This window comes from Rhinolophus ferrumequinum, chromosome 18 (assembly GCF_004115265.2).
Source record: "Rhinolophus ferrumequinum isolate MPI-CBG mRhiFer1 chromosome 18, mRhiFer1_v1.p, whole genome shotgun sequence".
Classification (NCBI taxonomy): Eukaryota; Metazoa; Chordata; class Mammalia; order Chiroptera; family Rhinolophidae; genus Rhinolophus; species Rhinolophus ferrumequinum.
In genome coordinates, this window is record NC_046301.1 from 21,812,407 (window position 1) to 21,836,818 (window position 24,412).

At 36.9% G+C, this 24,412-nt stretch overlaps 1 protein-coding gene across 1 annotated transcript in view; it reads right to left on the reverse strand.

The window, feature by feature from the left end:
- Window positions 1–22,131, reverse strand: part of IQCM (IQ motif containing M) — a 248,625-nt gene extending 226,494 nt beyond the window's left edge. The window contains 3 exon segments of the mRNA XM_033135403.1: window positions 19,072–19,339; window positions 21,598–21,680; window positions 22,122–22,131. Of these exon segments, the coding sequence (XP_032991294.1) occupies window positions 19,072–19,339; window positions 21,598–21,680; window positions 22,122–22,131 (361 nt within the window).
- Between the last annotated feature and the right edge of the window lie 2,281 nt (window positions 22,132–24,412).

Genomic DNA, 24,412 nt, shown 5'->3' on the forward strand with positions numbered 1-24,412 from the left:
TAGAGTATCTCATATGTATTTCAGTACCTTTTCTTAGTAGAAATCTAAGGTAAGTTCATTACATATTCTTAGTAGAATAAAGAGTCCTGTGTTTTAATCTAGAACCAGAGAGAGAATCTGTGGAGTGTTTGTGATCCTCTTGGTTCTCACAAATTGTCACGTTAGGCAATTCACTGTCCAACATCCCATCTTGTCAACTACTCAACTGATGGCAAATGCTAGCACCTCACCACCTTTCTTCTTTCCTAACACAGTCAGAATTTCTCCCACTAGAGATCAAAGCTAAGATCTTAGAGCCTCACTACGAAGGTTCTGATCCTGAGCTAATCCTAGATTTGCTGCACTAATAATTATAAAATGAGTCACTATAATGTTATCTAGCACCAAAACCCCAAATATATTTTTTGTGGAAACTTTACAAATGCCACTTCTGTGCCTGAACTGCATTCAAAATTGCTTCAGAAAACAGGTAGAAATGAAAAGAACGTAAAATTGTGTAGGATCATAGACAGAAACTTGGGAGATTTAAGTGCCACCTCCTCTATATTTTGTCAGAATGTAAATATAATTGCAGGTGCTTAGAAAAAAAGATAAGTATACCAATAAAAGTCTTACATGCTGAATGCCAGGAAAGCAATAACACTTCTATTATAAGTCATTTTACGTGATAATTGCCTTTTGAGAAATAGGGATAGGGACATTATCACTAACAGAAGGCTTTAAAGAAATGCAAATTCCTGATTAGGATCATTTTCAAGTGAAGTAAACAGCTATTTGTAAATGATTATTTCCTTCTTTGTTTTCTCACCAGCTCTTCGCTTTCCTCCATATTTCGTACCATTATTTGTCTCAGATAAAACATCTCAAACACCTTGACATATTTTCTCACCTTACATTAGAAGTCAGTTTTTTCCCAAGTCTCAAACGAAGTCTACATGAAAGGACAAAGGGTATTTGCCAAACTGTGGTATGTTGTTTGTCCTCAAATGGATTTGGCACTTGTTTCGTTGTTGATCTACATAGACATGCCAACGGTATTCACCACCAGACAGAACAGGAATCTGACTCATTTGCAGCCAATCACAAAGTTCTTGTCTACAAAGCTAACCAGTAATGTGACTCGTTGCTGAAGCAGAAACCAAGGTGAAATAGAGGATGGAAACTGGCCCCACTTCTAATTAAGACAGTTCTGCTGAAAACCCTATTTCTCAGTATACTTGATGCCAACAATGTTTGTCACAGTTGTTCCCTAGCAGTTTATTAAGTAGTTAAGATTTTATTAATTCTTTAAAACCGTAAGATACACAAAACTCTAAAATCAGATGATACACTTGGGTACCAACATAGCTTGAATACATTTACATAAAACTAGAATATTAGCTATAAGATACCATCAGCTAAGTGTATCATACTAAGTTTTAGATCCCCTACCAAGTGCAAAATTTAAATATGATTTGTTGATTGAAGGGGAGTAAAGAATGAGAAGGAGCACAGTCAACCAACTCATATTTCCAAGAAAATGTTCTTATTGCAAAGAAATTTTGTAACTGCTTTACAATGGTAGACAGCCGTCAGCTTTTCTATATTAGCATATATGTTCTCATGAGTCTTCCAATGAGTCATTAATAATGTGCCTAGTACTTTATAGTTGACATTATGTTTTCACACAAAAATCTCATTTGGTCCTCCAGCAACATAGTCAGCAGGTATTTCTATCATCTCCATTTAACAAAATAGGAAACCAAGGATCCAATATGTTAAATAATTTGGCCAGGATCATGTAGCAAGGGAACCAGACCTTGATTCTTTATTTTAATTTCTAAATCTCAGATTCTTTCTCAAGCAGATGCAGAGGGTTTATTAAGTGTGACAAATTTATTAGACTCCCATGATCGTTCATGTACAGACCATCCTTCTGGGCTATATGAGCAGTATGGATTCACAAATGAGCAATCTTCTTGTTACCCACCCTCTCCAGCCACAGAAGCTGCTCCTTTAAGCAGTGCAAATATTTCTTCATGAACAAGACGAAGGGATACAAACAAGGGAACATATCTAGGAAGATGTAAAATGCACTCCAGTTTCCAGAAAAAAATAAAACTAGGAGGCCAACCACAAAAGGAGTACAACCTCTAGTTACAGTGAAAAACAACACTTGAAAAACATTCCTTTTTCAAGGGAAAGAGAGTCCCGAATCTGTAGATCTGGATGACTAAAATTGGTGTACAAAATAAATGATTAGAAAAGTCATACATACACTCATTTGATTTTACTGCTGATGACATAAAACTTTTTCTAAATGTAATTATGCCTATCAATAAATAAAATCAGCTGCAAAAGTCAGATTTGAGCAAATTGGGGTTCGAGCTATTGTGATTTTTTTTTCTTTCAACAAGGCAAAAGAGCATGTATAAATTAAAATCAAGCTTCATTTAAAAGCCAGGCAAAGAAATATCTTGGGCAGTATGTACCGATGGCCTGCTAATTCTAGCATTGGATTCTAAAATTGTAAACACATAGTATCATTGCTAAGATTTACTCACATAACGGTTTTATCTAAGAAACTGTCTAGGAACACGAAGAACACCTTAATGGCCATTTGGGGCAATTCACTATTGTTGGCCCAACGAAGTAATCATTCCCTCACCTCTTTTACAGAAACAGTCCATCCTTCCCCATAACCTTGCTGCTCCTCCCATCCAAGGAAACCATTTGCCCATAATGAATGTGGTATTATTTGAAAGGATTCTCTGGGTAGATGTAGGAACAGTCATCCTTTTCACAATAAAAAGAAAAATAAATAAAAAAAGCAACTGCGAAAGCTCATGCCGAATTCTAACCTGTCTTTTCATTTTTACTAGCAAAAAATATATTCATTTCCTGGGATTTCTTGAGCTCTCCTCAGATGTCATTTCTTTTCTGCTGAAATTCTAAAATGGATCAGGTCTCTGTGGCTTTGGTCAGACAGGAACATGAAGCAATAGCAATAGTCAAATATTTCACTACTGATCTATATCAGCAATCAGTGCTGACTTATCTCTAGCTGTCACCACTCTCTGGCATTCTCTGTGTTCATCCACAGGATGCGATTGTGAGGACCTACTGAGAATGACACTGCCACTTGGGAACACCTTTGGAAGAACCAGAAAAGCATTCATTTGCTACGGGACATAAGTGACAATGGCATCATTTTCATTATTATCTCAGAATGAGATGGGGCACTTTAAATGACAACTTTTTTCCTGAAAGAACATAGTTCTTCATGAAAATTGAATAGCCTTCCAAAGCAGCAAGGGATTAGATCAGTTTTATGAAGCAAACTGAGATACAGAGAAGAAAAGTGACCTGCTCAATCTTTTCCATTAATTTAGGAAAAGATTTACTAAGTACTCCCAGAGGAATGAGAAGACCCTCATTCCTCCAAGCACCCTGATTTGGGAAGCGTGCAAATTTTAGAATCAGTGAGATCTCAAATCCTGGTCCGTGACAGCAGCTTGGGAATGTCTCTCTCTGAGCTTAGTTTTCTTACCCATAGAACACAACTAATAATATGCCTATCTTGCAAGATTTTGGATAAAGCATGGCTTAACATAGTGACTAGTAAATAGTAGATGCTCAATATATGCTTTTTTTTTCTCCTCTGTTCTACTCTCCACTAAGTGACCTCCAAGAGAAGAAAGTTAGAAGCATTTTTGTTTCTTAAAACCAAAAATCAGCTTGTAGAGATATATAGAGATTTCCAAACTTTCACTGAAAAATAAAAAAGCAAAGGTCATTTATTTACAGAGCTACAACCACACATCCCAGTCTATTTTTAAATTCTACTTAAAGGCCACGGTTAGCGGCTTAGTATAGCTGGAAACCAAGGACTTAAATAGAAACTACTATCAATTCAATCGCATGGAAAGTACTTATGAGTACCTGTTAAACATGGGATGATCACCCATTGTCATGTCTTTGTGAATGTCTCTACAGTGACTACATGAAGTGCTTTTTTAATCCATCCTAAGTATAGTCAGAGTACTTACTGAACTTCTGGAATAGTTAAAAAAAAAATAAAATAAAATGTCTCTAAAATAATGTTTTGATTCATTAAGTGCACTGGGATCAAAACCAGATGGATTTGGCAGCGGGCTTGTTCCCCTGGTTCTCAGGCTGCTTCAGAGCAGTGCCAGCTCCGAGAGGGAATGATCAATGTCACACATTCCACACTTCAGGCACTAATAGATCCTTGGCTCCAGGTTTCCCAATGTTCGGAGAGAATGCCAGAACACACATGCTGTGACAGAATCATTTTGGAGGCATCCATGCAGGCCAGAGAAATGAATAACTGCCTTGGGCACTGAATAGCTTAAGTAACAGCTGTTTTCCACCGGACAGTAATTACAATTGATCTCTTTATTCTGTACAGTAACTGGCACACTTCACAAACACACACACACGAGGTCTTCTTAAAGTGTAACACGGGGGTCAGCACCTTATAACAGAAGTATCCCTTCAACGGTACATGGAATAGTTTGAAACATCACCAGGCTTGCTTCAACCTGATTAGTAACTTACACACACACACTCACACACACACCTTTTCATTCCATTATTCAACAAACATTTATAGGATATCGTTCAGGTCCGAAATGAGCCCACCATTCATCTGGTTAGGCACATATGAACGAGAACAAGTTAAGACCCCTGCCCTCTACAGGTTGAGTTTCTAGTAGGGAATACAGATCAATACACAGGCAAACCAATCTGATGGGAGATGTTCTTGGAGTTACAAAGAGTAAGAATACCAAATGTCCCTCTAAAATGACAATAAGAACATTGTCCCCTCATCTTGGAAGATTGTTGACGTCACGTGAAGCTACTGCCCAATCTATTCTTACAGTGCTGGCTTAATCAGTATCTCCCTAGTACAGAGTTGCGAAGAGGAACGTTTTTATTCTTTAAATATTTGGCCCAAAGAAGAACTTATCCTGGTATGTTCTGATAAAAATTAACTGACTAGGTCAAGGTACAATTAAGTGCCCTCATCAAAGAAAATAAAATGAAGTTTATAAAGACACTGATCGGCCAAGTCTTGCTAATAATAATGGTAACTAGCAAAAGAACCAATATTAACTAGATGATAATAGGATTATCTTTTACTGAACTTCTACTAAAACAGAAGATAAAATTATAGAAGCTAAAATATATATTGTTCTTATACATGCAAAAATATTTTTGCTTAAGACAATAGGTCCTGCTGTTTTCTACCTGACCCCCTCCCTCACTAAAAGATGACTTGTTTGGGGCCTGTCTCATGTGGCCCCCTTCTCCCAAACCCCTCTTATCGATAGACTCTACTGAAAGGCTGGGCCTAAGGACCGTAGTGGTACCTTCTCACTATCACTCCCGGCCTGACTGTGGCTTTGGGATCACCTAACTCAACCTAGGCCCGTCATGTCCCTCTGCCAGAAATATGAACACTGAGAAAATGAGCTAGATATGTGAAGTCAAAAGTTCATGTCGACTTAGAACTTGAGGTGATTATGTCGGCCTGTGTATAAGATGAGGAGAAGAGATCTATCTGGGAGGAAAAGCAGAGGAAAGCTGTGCCATTGGGAGAAGCAGGATGGGAGACCAAGCAGTCCTTGAAAGACAGAGAGGGCAGCCACAACTGAGTTCCTAGTGGATGTTCAGTTCTTATGAGACTCAGCAGTATTTTATGTTCCCATTCTTTGTGTTTAGTGAGGTCTGAAACTTAAAATAAGTCCCCTTTACTTGAGCTAGCCTGAGTAGGTCTTTGTCCTGTGCACCCCACAAATGTAGAAGGACAAATGCAGTTGGTCATTTGAAAATTGACTCAGAGGGACCTGCTTTCATCATCTCCTTCCATTCCAATAGTCAACTTCTTCTCTAAATTCATTCAGAAACACTTATGGACTATCTGCCTGGCTGAAGTACAGCTTATAAAAAGCTGAAAGAAATTATTGTCTCCCTTCAAGGAGCCACATGTGATCATGTTCATGCCCTGTTCCTCTTTACCACCAATCACGGCTACTTGAGCTCAATTTGAAGCATTTTACTCTCTAATCACTAACTTCTACTTTTTCAGGTAATTTGCCATCACCAACGATTTTTGACCCCTACCAGGACCTGTAATTCATTGGTCCTATCACCTTTTCACTCTTGCTTGCCACATTTGTATTTTAACCAGCTTAAATTCCAAAGTCAATCCTTACAATCACTCTCTCAAACTATCAACTCCTTTACTCTTCCCTTATTTTGACATCTTCAGTTGAGAAAACACAAAACCCCAGGTGAATCTTAGCCTCCACCTATTCTGTGGTATGTGCACCCTGCGTGATTGATGTGATGGGAGCAAACAAACACATGACTGGTCTCCTTTCACATTCATTAACATGAACCCAAGTGGACCTTAATGCAATCTAGTAATCATAGTACAGCTCCTTAGTCTTTCCACTCTCCCCTCTCTTCTATTGCATATTTTCCACTCTGTCCTCAAAACTCCAACACCTCCCCCAACGTTACTTTCATCTGCTTTCCTCGCTTTCAATTTCTCTGAGAAAACAAAAGCAATCAAGAGAGACCACCTGGGCTACTCTACTGACAGCGTCAGTATCCATATCCTCTTTGTACCTTCTCATCATTTCAGGTAAAAATAATCCACATTCCAATCAAAAGCCACGCCCTGTATTTGTACAATTATCACCCATTCCCACCTTAAGGACATCCCTCCCCTCTCTTTCCTTTATTAGTGATTTTCCCTATCCTCTTGATTGCTCTAACCAGGTATGTTGTAATTTCTCCCACCTTAAAACAAAGAAAACTACTCTCTCTGATCGCACCTCCTTCAAGAGTCACCCAATTTCTGTGTTCTCCTATGTAACACCTTGAAATAGTTCTTATACTCGATGTCTAATTTCTCTCTGCCCATTCTCTTTTGAGTTGACCACTACCAAAACAGCAGTCGTTGAGTTCATCACTGGCCTTCACGTTGCTAAGTTCAATGTCAATTTTCAGTCTTTACCTTACTTGATGTATAAGCAGAATTTAACTCAGTGAACCAAGCACCCTTCATCCTTGAAATACCCTCTTCACTCAGTTTCCAGCACATTTCAGTCTCTTGTCCTGGGTATGATTTTGTTTTTCCTTCCTCACTTCCTGTGCCTTTCTCAGTCATCTTTGCTAGCTTCTCTTCATTTCCCTGACCTCTAAATACTTCATGGCTTAGCTCTTGGACTTTCCTAACTCTGATGGCCATATCATATAGCCTCAGGGCATTAAATACTTCTAAAAACTGAGGTATCCCAAAGTGATAACTGAGCCTAGACCCCTGCCGTGAATTCCAAACCCAGATTCCAACTTTCTATTCAATATCTCCACCTAAATGTCTAACAGACATCTCAGACTTATATGACTATTTCTGAACTCTTGGTATTAAGAACCAAATCTGTTCCTCCCACAGATGTCCCCACTTTGGTAAATGGCAACTCCATCCCAGTAAAGTGGGGCAAAGTCATTTAGGTTTTAAATTTGTTTTGAAGGCATAACCTTCAAAAGGATTAGCTGATGAACTGATCATCTTTGACCCTTTTCTTTCTCTCCAATAACCAATTCATTAGCAAATCCTGTTGAGGGTGCTACCTTCAAAACAAACCTCAAACATAAATACTTGCCATCATCCAAATGTCACTATGTCTACTTTATAACAGAAGCCTCTGATATCCCTGCTTCTCATTTTACCTTCCATCAGTAGTGAATCCAGATATTCTGGGGACTAAAACTTGTGGGGCCATCCATAAAAACATACATATAAAATAGGCATGAATGTGAATATTGAGAATTAGAGGTTAACACCCCAAATAAAAAATTCTAAAGAACTGACAAATAATATTACAAAACCTAGAAAGGTAATGTTTTTGTTAATTAACTACCAGACACACCTTTATAATACTTTTTCCTACTTATTTGGCTATATACCCTTTGGTTACCTCTTCACGCAACAAAAATTTCATATTTCCCATAAAAAGAATAGAAAGCTAATTCAATCTTTTATAATGGTTAATCAATTTTTTTAATATTCATAGTCGAGATGCATAAAGCATGTAACTTCACCTCATCCTGTAAGCCCTTGGGAAACATTGAAGAATTTTAGAAAAAAGAGAGTGTAGGATTCACATTTTACAAAAATCGCTCTGGGATAACTTTATGTAAAGACTGAGTCAGCTTGAGACCAGAGGCAGCAGAAGAAGTTAGGGCAGCAGCATATTAACAATGCAGTCTCAAAATGACAAAAGACTTTCTCTTACTGGAAATGGGGTTAATGTCTTAACAACATTCTTTAGTTTATGTGGAAATCAATGAAAAAACTCCATTTCAAAAAGAGTCAAAAGAGAAGTCAATTAAGTTAGCCTCTGCTTATTTCTTTTATATAAACATGTCAACCTCAGAAATGTATTATCTCTGAAAGACAACTAAGATCTTACTAAGTTCAGCCTCAAATGTTTAAAGTGAATGTTACTTGATTTACTAATTAGCCTGTGATGATCCTATTTGTACGTGCAAAAGGTTAAATTAACACAAATGTTAGTGGTTAGGGTTAACCAACTTTCACACAGTAGGACAGAAATAATTATGGGTCCCTTGGCTGCATATAAATCACTGAGAGGAAGGAAGTGTTTCATGGGTCATACTTTTTTTAATGTCCCGAAGTGCCTAGCATTGCTCGGAAGAAATTACATGCCACTCAGTAAAAGATTTAATTACCTTAATGCCCAGTTTATGGTGGTTCCTTTCCAAACTCTTCAAAAAGTATGCAAGCCTCAGACTATAGGCAAATCCTGCAAGCAGTTTGCAACATCTACTCTGAGTGGCCTCTGATAGGAATTTATACCATTGGGGAGTACAGAGACACAAGAAACACGAGGGTATGGTCTGGACAGAAAGATCCATGGCTTTGGTTCGTGAGTAAAGGCCTGCTTTATCCCACCCCCTTTCCTCACTCTGATTAGAAGTGTCAGGCTGATTTTAATCCCTCTGGAATTTCCAAGCTGCCAGCATGGAAGAAGCCGTATACTCTGTTCTGAACTACATGATTTAGTTAGAGGGCACGGGCCACATTGTTCAGAGGGCAGGATTGTTGACGGCTGCTGCTGGCAAGTTCTGCCTACGACTGGGAAAATGAGTTTAATAGAGGATTCGTGAGCCACCGGGCTACTTTTGCAGAGCAGTATTCTCTCCTTGGATGTCCCTATAACAAAATGAACACTGAAACCCCATTTACCCAATTCCTGTGTCTTATTTCCCAATTCAATTGGTTCCAAACTCAGAAGGGAAAAGGCAGAGTTACTTATAACCCCGGTTCCCACCACCACCATCAAAACAATAACAACAAAACCAAAGAACCTACAAGAGCTATATTTTTAAGGGGGTGGGGAGATAATTTTTACTAAACTGAAAGTTCCATGAGGGCAGAGAACAGGGTACCCAGTATCTCTGGTTCAAGCATGAGCTTAATATAGCTGCTAAATTAATATTTGATTGAAGAAGGGAAAATTGAATCAATTAGTCTATTGATCACACTTTTGCACTCACTCATTAAGACAAGGAAAAAATATTTTTTAAATGGTGTCCACAGTTGCAACTTACTCGGAAGTACACTGCATTAGTTTTCTGTGCCCATCATAACAAATTACCCAAAACTTGGGGACTTAAAACCACAAAATCTGTATTTCAGTTTTGGAAGCCAGAAAATCAAGGTGTCAGCAGGACACCGTAAGTAAAACATTTTTTCTACAATGTCTCGGTAAGGAATGTTTCCATCAGACTATCCATGAAAACCAACAGAAAACCACATTAGTGTAAAGAAATAGAAGAAATTAATGAGAGAGGAAGCTGGTATTTGACTCTAGGGAGATGAACTCCTATGTTTCGAGCCACTGAGCCATACTGCCTTCCCAGAGCGGGTAGCTCACAAATTCACATAAACTGGAAAGTCCAGGTAAAGTTTGTGTTCAGCAAAGCTTGGGTCAGAGGCTTAAAAAATATCCTCACGACTTGACTTCTCTGCATCATTCAGCTCACTCTCCAGCTCACTGTTGACTTTATTCTAGAATTCCATGTGTTCTCTGGTACCTCCCAACTCACATCATCCTGGCTGGTTTAAGGCCCTTCACTCCACCTATCACTGTGGACTATGCCTGAATCGCATGCCAACCCTGGAGCTAGGGAGGATGGTGACAGCCCTCCCCAAACTGCACAGACTCAAAGTGGGAGGACTTTTTCTCCAAGGTCAAATCAGAGTGTTGTTACCACAGGTAAGGTTAAAGGATGCTGAGAAGCCAAAAACAACAAATGTCCAATGAAGAAGGTTTTCACTAAAAACAGGAAACCATTTCTAGGAAGCAACTGCTCTCATTTTCCTTCCTTGGAGAAGTTGGTATTATTTACTCATACATAAAGCTTACGTACAAATGACCTAGAAAGGACCCTAGCCCACTGTGAAGTATTTCACTAACCTCTTAAATCTTTTCTGCCTGTATTCCTTGTCAAATGCACAACATGGAACAAATGTACTTAATAAACAAACCTCTGCAAGTCACTACTCTAATCCTAAGATATCTGTTATTCCCTAAACTGTCCTCAGGCTAGTAACAGAGCTAATAGAAGGCAGATGGTAAAAACTATGCCTTTCAATTGTCTCTAAATCCTTCATAATATTTTAATAATTTTCTTATTTAAGATATTATCAATTTATTAAAAGTTAATGAATTTGGTGGCTGCCTCAATGTAGTAAACCATGTTACTACAAAAACAATGAGTCTCCTGTCTTACTTTGAGTTTCCTCCATCCTGCATCTTTCTATTGCAGAGCTTACCAGGTCAGTACAAAAAGAGAAAATGCATAAAGGAGAAATGACTGTGTTGAAGACATTTGTCATTCAGATATACAACTCTATTCATTTGCTAATTTTAAAAATTCTGTTTAGGTTCGTGAAGAGCATAGGCAAGCAAAAGAAAATTCCTGACAAGAAATAGGAAGAAACAAACCAGGAAGAAACTAAGAGAAGCAGTTGCAAAATTCTGTGTGTGATGCTCTCTAAAGACATTATCCCAAATTTATTCCCTCATTTAGAAATATCTCAATTAGAGTCTGTTTTTATACATGAAGGGAAATGAGAATGTTTCAAGTTCCAAAGCTTCAAAAATCAAATCATTTTGTAATACCAAATTCAATATAATTTTACATTTCATTAAAAAAAAAAAACTAGTTTCCACTTCTTATAAGTTGTTATGAAATCTGGTCTTAAATTCTTAAAAATAATTTTGTCGGAATGAGTAAAAAACAGTTTTAATATGTTTGTTTATATTATACATACACTTAAAATCATTAAAATACAAAATAGGAGATTTTATAAACATTGCTGCTCAAAAAACTAGTAAATTGTCATCACTATGAGCCAAAAAATAAACTTATACAAAGTCATTTTTCTTGATAGGTTTCTCCAGTGCTTTCTAAACATGTAATTATTTGCAAGCATTATTAAAATTCATTATGCATTCATTTATATTTAAAGGAAACGATTTGTGTTTTGGAAACCAATGAATACACACACACATATCTACTCCTTTCCAAACTAGTTAAGGAACAATCCAATACCAACTCTAAATGTATTTGCTTGACATGAATATCATGAAATCTCATTGAGTTTAATTAAAATCTATTTTCAAATTGAAGTAAATTGAAATGAGACCAAACATTTTTCGTTCCAAAGGGAATGCATAAGTAGATGAATACTACATATTATATGGTAACTATAAACTAATATTTAATATACATTATAAAAACTGATTTTTATATGTGATTTATAGTCATCAGTTTTCATAAATTATTGGCAGTATGACAATAGAGGCTAGTTAAGCAGTACTATAGAATATCCATATATTTATATACACAAAGAGGAAATCATGTCATATTTTTCTGATTTTGCTTTATTAAGAAAAATATGAGTGTGTATTATATGCAAGCACAAAAAAACATATTTACTAAAGATATTTGATATTATAATTGTTACAGTGTACTTTTAAAGTTGATATGCTTGGCCCACATTCAAGGAATATTTGGCCTGTTCTCACATAAAATGTTCAGCTTATGGAAGATAATGCAACTGAATTTGTCAATGTAGCACGAGCCAAAGCTACATATACCACACATGCAAGACTCACTTTTCTTTCTAATCTCACAAACTTTAATCAATTTCTGGAATTAATGCCACTGATATCTTAGATCATGTTTCCATTCATACTGAAGTGAATATTGGCAATACGTTTTAAAAATTGATCCAAGTTACAGACTTAATATACGCTCTTTGAGATAAGAACTTTGAGAAATAAATTACAAGTTTAATTCAAATATAAACTCTAAAATCAACACTTCATAGCAGTCTGGTGGGACACACACAAAGGCTCCTAGTAAAACACCTCTGACTTCAACAGAGCCCGTAGTAGGATTTTCAGGAGAACCACTGTCCTCGCGGTCTTGATAAAATCTTCGCTCCTTTCTCACAATTCCCACCCAAGACATCCTTGGCCTTGCAATGACAAACTGCTGAAGAGAACAATCCCCCAAAAAGACTATTATTAGAACCTACCTTCTCTAAGAGACCCTCAAAATTAGTTTTCTCACTCTCTGCCGTTTACCTTAATCTCCATAGACCTTCAATCTTTCATCGTTTCTTGAATCACCTCTCCAAACTGTGCATTGTACCCTAAGAAACCCCAGATCTTTCATCAGCTAAATTGATATTCTAGGTTCTCTATATGTTCCCCCTACCTTCTTTATTCTAACCATGCTTCTTTTCCTAAGGACATAGCTTCTTTAGTAGCTCTCTCAAGGGGTAACTTTTCTTCCACCCCTCCCATACCCTAGGGCTAAAGATAAAGTCAATTTCTTCTTTTGAAATTTCTTCTTTTCATGCTTATTGATACTTCCCAACAATTTCTCTTTTCTCTTAAAAAAGGCGGGGGGGGGGGGGAGAGCAGGGGAGAAGAGGGAATTTTATTTTTCACAACAAACTTTCCATTCATAGTCCATGCGCTTTCACACTTTCCTAGATGATGATTATTTTACCCTCAAAATTCTAATACTTCCCACCCCATCCTCAAGTAAAGACCTCACTTCTAATTTCACTGAAAAAGTAGAAGTAGTGACATCACCTAGTCTATCAAGTGGCCTGTGTCTGTGCCCATGACCTTGCCTTCTTCCTGGGACAATGGGTGAGCTTCCCCTGCTCCTGTCTAAGGTGTTTTACCTCCTTAACTGAAGTATGAGTAATAAATTTCACACTCTCTTGATTTCCCTCCTGACTGTTCATTTTACCACCTCCTTTGCTGGGTATGCCTCTTCTAGTCCTCTAAATATTGGTAACCCCAGGACTTAGTCCTTGGATTTTTTTCCTCCACCTGAGCTAACTACTTCGATGATCTTATCTAAGTCTATGATTCTAAATGAAATCTCTACCTGGGATGTACAGAGTGGCTGTATAATAGGTACTCACCAACTGTAGCTATTGAGCATATGAAATGCGGCTAGACCAATTTCTAAAATATACAGTGAATTTTGGAGACTTTGAGAAAAAATGTAAACGATCTCATTAATTTCTGTATTGATGAAATGACAATATTTTGGATTTATTAGGTTAAATATATCTATTGTTAAAATTAATTTTACCTGTTTCTTTTTACCTTTTGCATGTGGCCATCAGACAATTTTCAGTGACCACATCGGTGGTTCATATTGAATTGCTATTGGACATATTACTCTGTACACTGATGACTGCAACCTTTCCTCTGAGCTCACATGTATATAACAGACTAGCTATTGGACATGTTTTTTATTTCTATGTATAATAGGCACCTCACACATATTGTGCCCAACTCTCAACTCTGGGCTTCTGCCCATTCAAAACTGTATCTCCCTCTCTTCCCATCTCCAAGACTGGCAATTTTTATCTACCAGTTCATCAGGTCTAAAGCCTAAGAATCACCCTTGACATTTCCTTTCCCTCACACTCCACACCCAATCTTTCAGCAAGTACTGACAACTGGCCATCAAAATATTTTTAAGGGATTATTGTAAGGAAGTGAGCACAGGGAAGAGGAATGAATGATGGTGAAATGAAAAAAGAAAAAGGGACAGCTAATGTAAGAATCCTTTGGGTGCTGATCATCTTGACTGTTTGAGACCTTCTGAGAAGCTTTGTACACTATAACTGAGACCCTTCTGCCGAGGTAAAGAAAGGAAGAAATATTTATCCATCGGATCTCAACCTCCCTTCCTGGTGGCTCATGTGTCAGTACCACACTCATTCCTGTGGGCATCCCAAACCAGGAAGGAGATAGGGAAGCCTTGTGCAAGAACTAGTCACTACAGCAGTAGCTGAAGTCAAAAGTGAGGCTGAGAGGATTTCTAGTGGTGCATGTAAAGTGTTTGCCACAACGCTCAGGAAAGCTGATTGTGTGCCTTTCTTCCCAACTTTCATAATCAGTAATGTCATGTTGGTAGCTTGAAATTGGCTACATCAGGATATTTACATGGAAATTGGCAGAAGCTATAAATCAGGCTTCTTCCTACCTCCCACCATAGCCAGTTGTTAAACATTGGTAGTAGCACACCACTGACTACAAGGTTCTCTATTTCACGCGGCCACAGCTCAACCCTCTCCTGCTCCTTCTCAGAACTGCAGCCACAGAAGTTCTTTTTGCACTTCTTTGAAAGCACTTCTGTGCTTACCTCACTTAGGCCATTGAAAATGGTTTCCCCCTGGCTTAGCACTCCTAGAATTCCTAGCAGAAATTACTCCTGGTCTGTTTGTCTGAGTGATTCCTCCTCATTTGTCATATGTTATGTCAAATGTCATATCCTCTAGGAAGTCTTTCCTGAATCCCAGTCCAGGTCCAATTCATTTGTCATATAGCTCAATCCGCATATAAGGGATTACTTAATGGGTATCCGTTTCTTCAGCTAGACGACAAGTTCCATGAGAAAGCAAGTCATGAACGTGTTTTCTTCCTCTTATATTCCTCATACCAAGTTTTATATATTTACTGAAAAGTCTGAACAAAAGTTTTTGAATCCACAGACACTGAAAACATTTTTACCACTCTCCCATGGGTGAAACTGCAATTGTTTTAGAATATTGAAAGAGTCCTCATAGTTGAAAATGAGGGAAGCTACATTGGGAGGATAAAACAAGACATTTTATGGATGTGTATCACTACCAACTATAATCCATTGAGCCAAATCTCAGTCACAGTCCCACCTAACAACAGGTGACATGATAAAAGTATTTTAGCCAATTACCCATGAAGAAAAAGATATAACATGTTTGATGAGCATCTAGATAGTCTCTGTCACAGCCTCCCCTTTTTGGACACCGTATCCTTTCATTCTTATTCCCTGACAGAATGTTCTTCCTCTCCCCCCAAAAAGAAAACCCAAGGTTCCACCAAAGCATCCTGCTCAGAGTCCAGGATCTCTGTCTGTAATCGTCTCCCTCAGGTTCAGATGTGGCTCCTTCTGGTCCAGCAATAACATGTACCAAATTAAAAAAAAATTGTCTCAACCTTTCCCTCAAAGCACACAACATCCAGTAATGGAGAAGGTATAGGGTAACCTCGGTGAAAACTCTATCAGTAAAAGAGGAATAGAGAAGACACAGAGCAATCACTAGACCAAAGAAGCTACTGAATCCTGCTGGAGTCACTGAGAAGCACCCTAACCTGGAGGTGAAGTTCTTTGAGTAGATAATGATTCTTTTCCGAGAGAAATTCTATTTTACTTTTAATTTTTTTTAGTGGCTTATGGATCCATTCTCTGGGAAGTATTTTCTTGCCCCTTGGCTGTGTCTTGCTATTATCCTCCTGGGGACTGAATAGCTTTTCTGGTCCACTTCCTGATCAAGTCAGGTTATTTTACATTCAATTAAATCAAGGTCCATGGTTACTTTGGCAATGGAACTCTCTAAAATACTATTTGGTAGATTTTTAAATCTATTTTCTTCCAATTAATTCAACATGCCAATATAGTTCACGCCAAAGTTCATTTTTACCCATAATTTTTAAATCTCCTTTGCATCTTTACTTCTTTACCCCCTGCCTTAGTCTCTCAATGGTAACTGCTCTGAGGTTATCTAAGATAATGGGCTGGGTTGAGAAAGACATATCCTTAATCTGGATTTTGTTCCAATGTTAAGTCCTAGCAGACATTTATTCAAAACCAAGGACCAAATACCTGGTATCTTTCTATGCTCTTTCATTTCTGCTTTAAACCGGCCAATACTTTTCTTAGTTCATCCTTTCATATAATAATTTCCCAAAGACAGACGAAAACCACCAACATATTTTAATAATGCTGTTTCAGAACTTCTTCACCCAGAGCTACAAAGCTCAGTAGTACATGCTCTGGATTCCAAATTATTGCTAGTGGCAGTTTTACCATTACATAAGATGAATCTCTCCAGCCCTTTTATTTCCTATGTTTCCATGCTGCCAGTTAGTACAAATTACTAAGCTGGGGAATCCCACAGCTCTTCCCTATGCCTTATGCACCATCTTCTTGTTGACCAAATCAAGATAACTCTACTTCTCAAATAACCCTAAAATCTCTCCTTTCAACACTATCGCCAGTCCTCTACCTTCATTCACATCATCCTTTCTCATGTGAATTACTGTCTCCTCATTGGTCTCTGTGTCTCCAAAATTCATCACATCTCATTTCTGCTGCCAGTAAATGTTCTACAATGCAAATGTGATCATGTCAACATTTTTTTTAAAAACATCTAGATGTTTCCCATTACTTTTAGGTTAAGATTCAATGTTCTTCAGTATCAAGTCATCTCTAATTATTTTCTAATCCACATATTTCAGTTATGCAAAATAATTTTAGTTCATTCAAGTAAACCACAATCACTTTCCCAGATATCCAAAATCATGCAAATGCTAGGCTGTCTACTCCTCTATTTTGGGTTAACTCTTCTTCATCCTTTGAAATTTACCAAAGACTAACTCTCCTGAGAAACCATTCCTAAATCTGAATTAGGTGGTCTTCCTATTGATTTCAAAGTAGTAGAGCTTATTTTTATTAGAGTGTTATCATACTCTATTGTAGTTGTCTATCCTCTTCATCCAACCACACACAAATTACATGTACAGTTTGGACTTTTTGAGGACAAGTAACATATATTCTGTCGCTACATATCTCACATAATAAGTAAGTGCTGACTGAACAAATTCATGAACCCCACAATTGCAGAATGGCAATCACCCCCAACATGAATCTTCAAAATTCACCTACCTCTCTCGTAAGTGCCAGATCTCCATTTCCAACCTCCTAATGGCTATTTTCATATACATGTCTGCTTAACAGTTCTGAAACTAAATTCATTATTTTCCCCATCCATTTCTCCACCTGCCCAAAATTTGCTTCTCCCTCTGCATTCCTATCTCAACTTAATGATATCTGTTCAGTTTTCCAATCTAGAAAACTTAATATCATTCTTTAGGAATTCTTTGATCCGATGAATTGGGGCTAGCCAGGTTTAAAACAGTAGACAGATTTCTTTTCTGCAGTATTTCTCAAACCTTTCAATATACGTATTCAATATGAATCTCCAAGGAGTGAATGCATTTTTTTCAAACTTATCTAACCAGAGAAGCCTTTTGTCAAGGTGAATCACTCAGGACTAGTGTTCTGAAGACTACTACACTTTGACAAATGCCACTATAACATCCTTCCTCCACACTCAGGCTTCACAACGGCCTTCATTTAGGCCCCTGCCATCTCTTACATGAACCATCTCCTTCCTGGAAAGTCTCCTACTTATCTCTCTGCTACCATTCTCTCCACAGCCTATGCTTCCAGTTTTATTTCTCTAGCAGAAAGATATGGTCATACCTCACCCTTTCCCCACCCCCCGATTCAAAATCACCATAGACTTTCCGTTACACATAAATTCCAATCCTAGGCCTCATGTTATATTCCCTTCAAAATCCAGCTGCACCCATCTTCCCAACTTCATTTCTTGCCACAGCTCTCCCTCCAAAACATATCATGTTCTTTCATCCTTTAGGGCTTCAATACTTTGCTACCACTGCTAAAAATGGGCTCTCCTGTTTAAACAAACCTCTAACAAACTTCTTGTTAAAGCTAATTCCTAATGAGATCTCTTCTGAGAAATTTTTGTTCCATCATTTGGTTGGTTACTTCTCGATGCTTCCATAATGCTTTGCACTCACCTCTATTACAGCCATCATGACATTGTATGATAAGAAACTATCTAGGTGTTTATCCCCACCATTGCTCTCTGAGTCTTTTAAGATTTGTTTTTCCAACTCCTAACTTTGTGCCTGGCACAGAGCAGTCATTGAATGAAAACAATTCAAATGAGTGAACAACATAATAAGCAACAACAAAAGAGGATACATGTAGATGAAGTTATGAAAGCTATAAGAAGAAATGCGTTCTAAGAGGTCATTTATTTCAGCCATTATTCTCAGGAAAACAATATCAGTTTGTGTAAATAGACCTCCAGTTTCCACCTCACCAAATTACTGATAGAGAATAAACCTTTACTGCAGTTTGTCTTAAAGGAAAACTCTATAGCTCCCCAAAATCCTTTTAGGGTTTTGGGGGAATACACTCACAAATACCTACCCTACTCAACAGTGGAACCCAGAGCCGTAAGCCTCTGACTGCTCTAGTAACGATGAACTAAACCATATCTGAGGATTTGTACCAGGAGGAATGTCACTCTGTTGGAAGGCATGGCTTCCAACAGAGGAACCAGTTTTGTTCCTCTAAATTCCTCTTTCCCATTAGCTTGCTCTATTCTCAATTTCCAGTGGCCCCCAGAGGTCAGCAGCTCTTTTAATTACGCCTCCCTACCTTTCATTGCTAAAATTTTAAATTTGAGGTTTTTGTCTGAACAAGCAAATTCCATTACAGGTACACAGGAAGCAAACAGTTTTTCCTATTGGTTTGCTGAACTCCTTTGCTCCACTAAAAACTTACCTTTTGCAATTAGATCTATAGTTCCCTTGAATTTTTCTTTTACGTTAAAAATGTGTGGCTCCTTGAAAGCAGTTCGTTGTGGGGGGTCCTCAGAATGTTCACTTTTGGAAACATCTTTGGGAAAACAAATATTTTTGTGTGCTGTCTGAAATTCTTGGATCCCATCAAGTGTTTCCTTTTGTTCAATCTCCAGAGATATAAATTTGCCAGATTTCGGTTTTTGGTGTTTATTTCTAAAAACATTTATAGAAGTACCTTGAACTTTGTTCTATGAATAAAACAAAATTAAATTTAATTAAATTTAATTGTCATATTAACTGTATAATTAAATTATATAGAAAGTTTCATTAATAAGTTAATAAAATTATATCCAATAAATACATTTTACAAAGTACCTTACTATATAAGGCATTTATACAAAGCACATGACAGTACTCAAATAAAGCAGATGTTATCTATATAATTCTCAAAAAGCCCTTTAAAACCATTAGGATTACATTCCATTTCAGAAAAAAAATGTAAATTTTAAAATTTAAAGTGTAATTTTCTCCTCAAATTCCCAGATACAGCTTTAAAGTCTATTACAAAATAGAAATTTCCAAATAAACATATAAGAATTTAATTAATTTCCACTATCTTTTAAGAATTTTCAAATGTCCGTAACATGCTAACGCTCCCAAAACTCTTTTTCTGTTGAACCATAAACAACTGCTCATACATGGAGGTAGGGTCTCAAGAAAAAGAGATTGATAATCAGATACGTATTTCAGATCATTTCAATCACTTAATTCCTTCTTAATTATGACTACCTTGAGCAATAGAATAATAATATCATCCCAGGTTTCTAACGGGTGGTTATCCAAACAATGATGCCTGTCTTAGTCCAGTCATTCTCCAGTCCCTAGACAGAACTATGACTCCCTCCCCTCTCCCCGCCAAAAAAAATTAGACAAATTCAAATTGTTGACAACTCAAGATAGCAATAAGGAGGTTTTAGCATGCAAGCATTAGGTTTTTACAAGCAATCAAAGACAGCACATTATGTTGTTATTATTAGATTAAATTTTAAACATAGGTCAAGATTCTAAGGTACATCTATCTCACTCTGAAGACTGTGAAGTTCGCATCCCATGTGTCTACCATGTTTCCCTGAAAATAAGACCTAGCCAGACAATCAGCTCTAATACATCTTCTGGAGCAAAAATTAATATAAAACCCAGTCTTATTTTACTATACGACTTGGTATAATATAATATAATATAATATAATATAATATAATATAATATAATATAATATAATATAATATAATATAATAAATACAATACAATATAATACCGGGTCTTATATTAATTTTTGTTCCAAAAGACTCATTAGAGCTGATTGTCTGGCTAAATCATATTTTCGGGGAAACAGGGTACTAGTGAAATCAATATAATTTAAAAGTATTTTTTGGTTAGAGGAAAAAATTAGTTAAGCAATGCTAACAGTGTTGATTATAAAAATAAAACCACCTATAAAACCGCCAGTCTCATCAGAGAGGACCATTCAAAAGAAACATTTACAGGGGGGCCAGTTAGCTCAGTTGGTTAGAGCATGGCACTAATAACACCAAGTTTGCTGGTTCAATCCCCACATGGGCCACTGTGAGTTGCGCCCTCCTTAAAAAATAAATAAATAAATAAATAAATAGCACATAAATTAGAATCCCTCTTACCCCCATAGTAAGCATTGAAAAATATTTCAAATCTTTATTTAAATTTTTTTTTTTTTTTAAAGTATCCAAAGGAAATAGGATAGTGTGGCACAGAGTAAACCATCCTAAGATCCCCTTCCCTTACCTGTCTTCCCCAAGTCCCATTTGTTATAATAACTGCTGCTCCCCCAAATTTCCCATCACCTCTATAGATGCTTTCCTCCAAAATTTCACCCTGTGCCGAAACACCTGTCTCTTTGCTGTCCTTTCCCTTTTACTCCTTCTTCTCTCACCTTCCAAATCTGTGCCATTCAGCAAATATTTACTGGGCCAGGCACAGTGCTTGTTGCTGAAGATACAACATTCAGAAAATAGAGTTTCTGCCCCCAAGGAGCTACCAGACTGGTAAGCAGTTCTAATACCAAGTGGTGTGGGAAAAGATACTGGTAAGCATATGTCATGCTGGAGACATAGAGGAGACATCTCACAGCAAATTTTCCAGTTTAGCTTGGTCTAATGGTCTTTAAAAAGAGAACTGATTTAAGATACTTAATCCAAATATTTCTGTTATAATTAATTAAAAGAAAATATTAAAAATTGGATCAAACGTGCAAATTAAATATATATGTATAATTAAATAATCTGTATAGCCGAAAAATCTTATTTTTAAATGCAATCTGAAATCAGTTCTTTCAGCTAGTAAGGATTTTATTTTCTGTCTATTCTATTCAAAATCTATTAGGATTCATGCAATCATTTGGAACAATCATTGTAGTATACAAAAATAGTTATTAGTGTCCTGAAAAATATCATGTTAAATGCAAAGCGTTAACCTCATTTATTTTCTTATAATGCTGGGCAATGAGAGTTTCTGCTTCTTGAAAAAAATCTTGCTTTGTGATCTCTAATATAGGACCTAAAATAGAAACAGAGAAACTTTTTTTAAAAGTAGTTAATGTACTTTCTTAATCAAAAATATTAAAACTATGAAATTAAAATTTGAGGGCAGTTATAAACCTTTCAAGACATTATAAAAAGTGAATTTTATATGTGAACGGTTATAAGTAGATACAAAATAAGTTAATGTAATGCTCCTTTAATGGGATATTTTGCTTTAAAAAAAATTGGTTTACAATGGTCAGATTGATATAGATTATCCTAAATTATTAAAGTCAAGGGAAACAAAAGAAAACACACATAATTGAAATCTCCTTCAGTTCTGAAAATGCTTTAAATGCTACTGTACAGGAGACACAACAACATGATTTGGGCACCAAAATTATTAACAAGTCTATCTGTGTTATCTATGCTTGATGACTAATTCATATAGCTGCACATTTCTTCAGGAATTTTTTACCTGACAACATGTTTATAAAATTACAACTGCAAAATGAAACTCAATAGGCTTATTAAATAGGAACAGCATTGAAATAAAAAATATACACACCTACAAATGGGTAATATAATCAGGATAACTCATCTCATTTATATTTTCCAAAGATTTTTAAACTTATTCTTTTAATCCAAAGTTATGTTTAGAATTCTACAGCACATACATAAAATACATCATTCTCATTTAGTCTTGTCTATGATTTCCTCCTAATGTATTTCCTTTGTTATTAGCTGATTCTGACAGTTATATGTGTTTCTTGGCTTCCTCCTCTTAACCTGGACTCAGTAAAATTAATATATACTACCTATTCAAATTAGCTTTTCAATCTGGCCAGTGCGCTCCCCATTTCTATAACTCTACCACCTTTAGTACTCTTAGGATCAAGATTTTCTCTCTTTTTTTCACCCACTCAAATTTTAAGCAATTAAAAACTCCATCTTTATGCAAATCGAAACCATAATGAGATACTGTCTTAGTCCATGTGGGCTGCTATAACAAAATACCATAGACTGGGTAGCTTCTAAACAACAGAAGTGTATTTCTCACAGCTCTGGGTGCTGGAAGTCTGAGATCAAGGTGCCAGCATGGTCAGGTAAGGACCCTCTTCTGGGTTACAGACTTTAGTTGTACCTCCACGTGGTGGAAGGAACTACGGAGCTTTGCAGGGCCTTTTTCATAAGAGCGCTAATCTCATCATGAGGGCCCCACCCCACACTCGTGACGTCCCAAAGGCCCCTGGTTCCTAATGTCATTACCTTTGGGGGTTAGAATTTCGACATACAACTTTGGGGGAACACAAACATTCAGACAATAGCAGATACAACCACAGACCCACCAGAAGAGCTAAAACTAAAGAACCTAATAATAGACAATGTTGGTGAGGCTTGGAGCTCCTACCGGAACCCTCATGTATCATCGGTGGAAATGTAAAATAGGATAACGAGTTTGGAAAAGAGAGGGCAATTTCTTATAAAACTAAATATACATTGATCCTGTGACCCAGCAATCCCACTCCTAAGTATTTACCAAAGAGAATGAAATATATATTTACAAAAGACTTTTACAAGAATGTTCATAGCAGTTTTATTCATAATAGTTCCAAACTGGAAAGAGCCCGGATGTATACTAACAAGAGAATGGGAAACAAATTGTGGTACAGCACTCATACAGTGAAATAATATTTGGCAATAAAAAAGAGTCAAATACTGACGTGCATATGCATGAATCTCAAAAACATTATGCCAAGTAGGCATCCTTACACAAAAATTCACAAACTGTTTTGTTCTAAATGAAATTTTAAATGAAATTTTAAATGAAATTTAAATGAAATTTTAAAGCAAACAAAGGTAATATATGGTAGAAAAAAAACACAGAACAGCGACCCTTTTGCTGAGGAATGGCATGGATTGCCTAAGAAAGGACATGAAAATAATTTCTGGGGTGATAATAATGTTCTATAGCTTGATACACAGTGGATGACACAAGCATATGTAATTATCATAACCTAATAAATGCCCACTTAAGTTTCTGTTTCCATTGCAGTACAGTTTACATCAAAAGAAGGAAAACTACAAATAAATACTGAATTCTGACTAATCACATGCATGTTGATTGATGGATGGACATGTGATAAATCAAGTACAGTAAAATATTAATGGTAAGAAGTGGGTGATAGGTATTGGGTGTTGATTTAAAATTCTTTCAAGCTGGCTATACATTTGGAAATTTCATAAAATATTGCGGCAAACCCTCTCTTTATTCCTTCACACAATTTCCCCTGGCTTTCCACCATGTAGGCTCATGGTCCAGGCAGCTGTTACTTTGGGACAATGGCACCCTGAGGAAGATGCCTGGGAGAGACCCTCACAATAAAGGAGAGAAACAATTGGACTCTATCCCACCTTAGAAGTTCTGGGTTAGGGAAGGAAGCATCTACTAAAGGCATCCCATCTTTGGGCATTGGGATTGTACCTCTGCAGTTACTCTAGAAAGAACAACATCTCCCCTTGCTCTCTATTATCTTCTTTCCACATTTAGCTGTGGAAAGTGCCATAGGTCAATACCAAACTCAAACCTCCTGTCCTCCCACAGTTGCCACTGTATCTCTCCACAGTCATTGTTGTCTACATATTTTTAAGGATATTGCTTGGTGGATTTTTTTCTTCTTTCCAATACAAAATAGTTGCCAAGGCTTCATGCACACGCTCTGGAGAAGTGTACGAATATAGTGTACAGATTGCAGCACAAAGTCACAT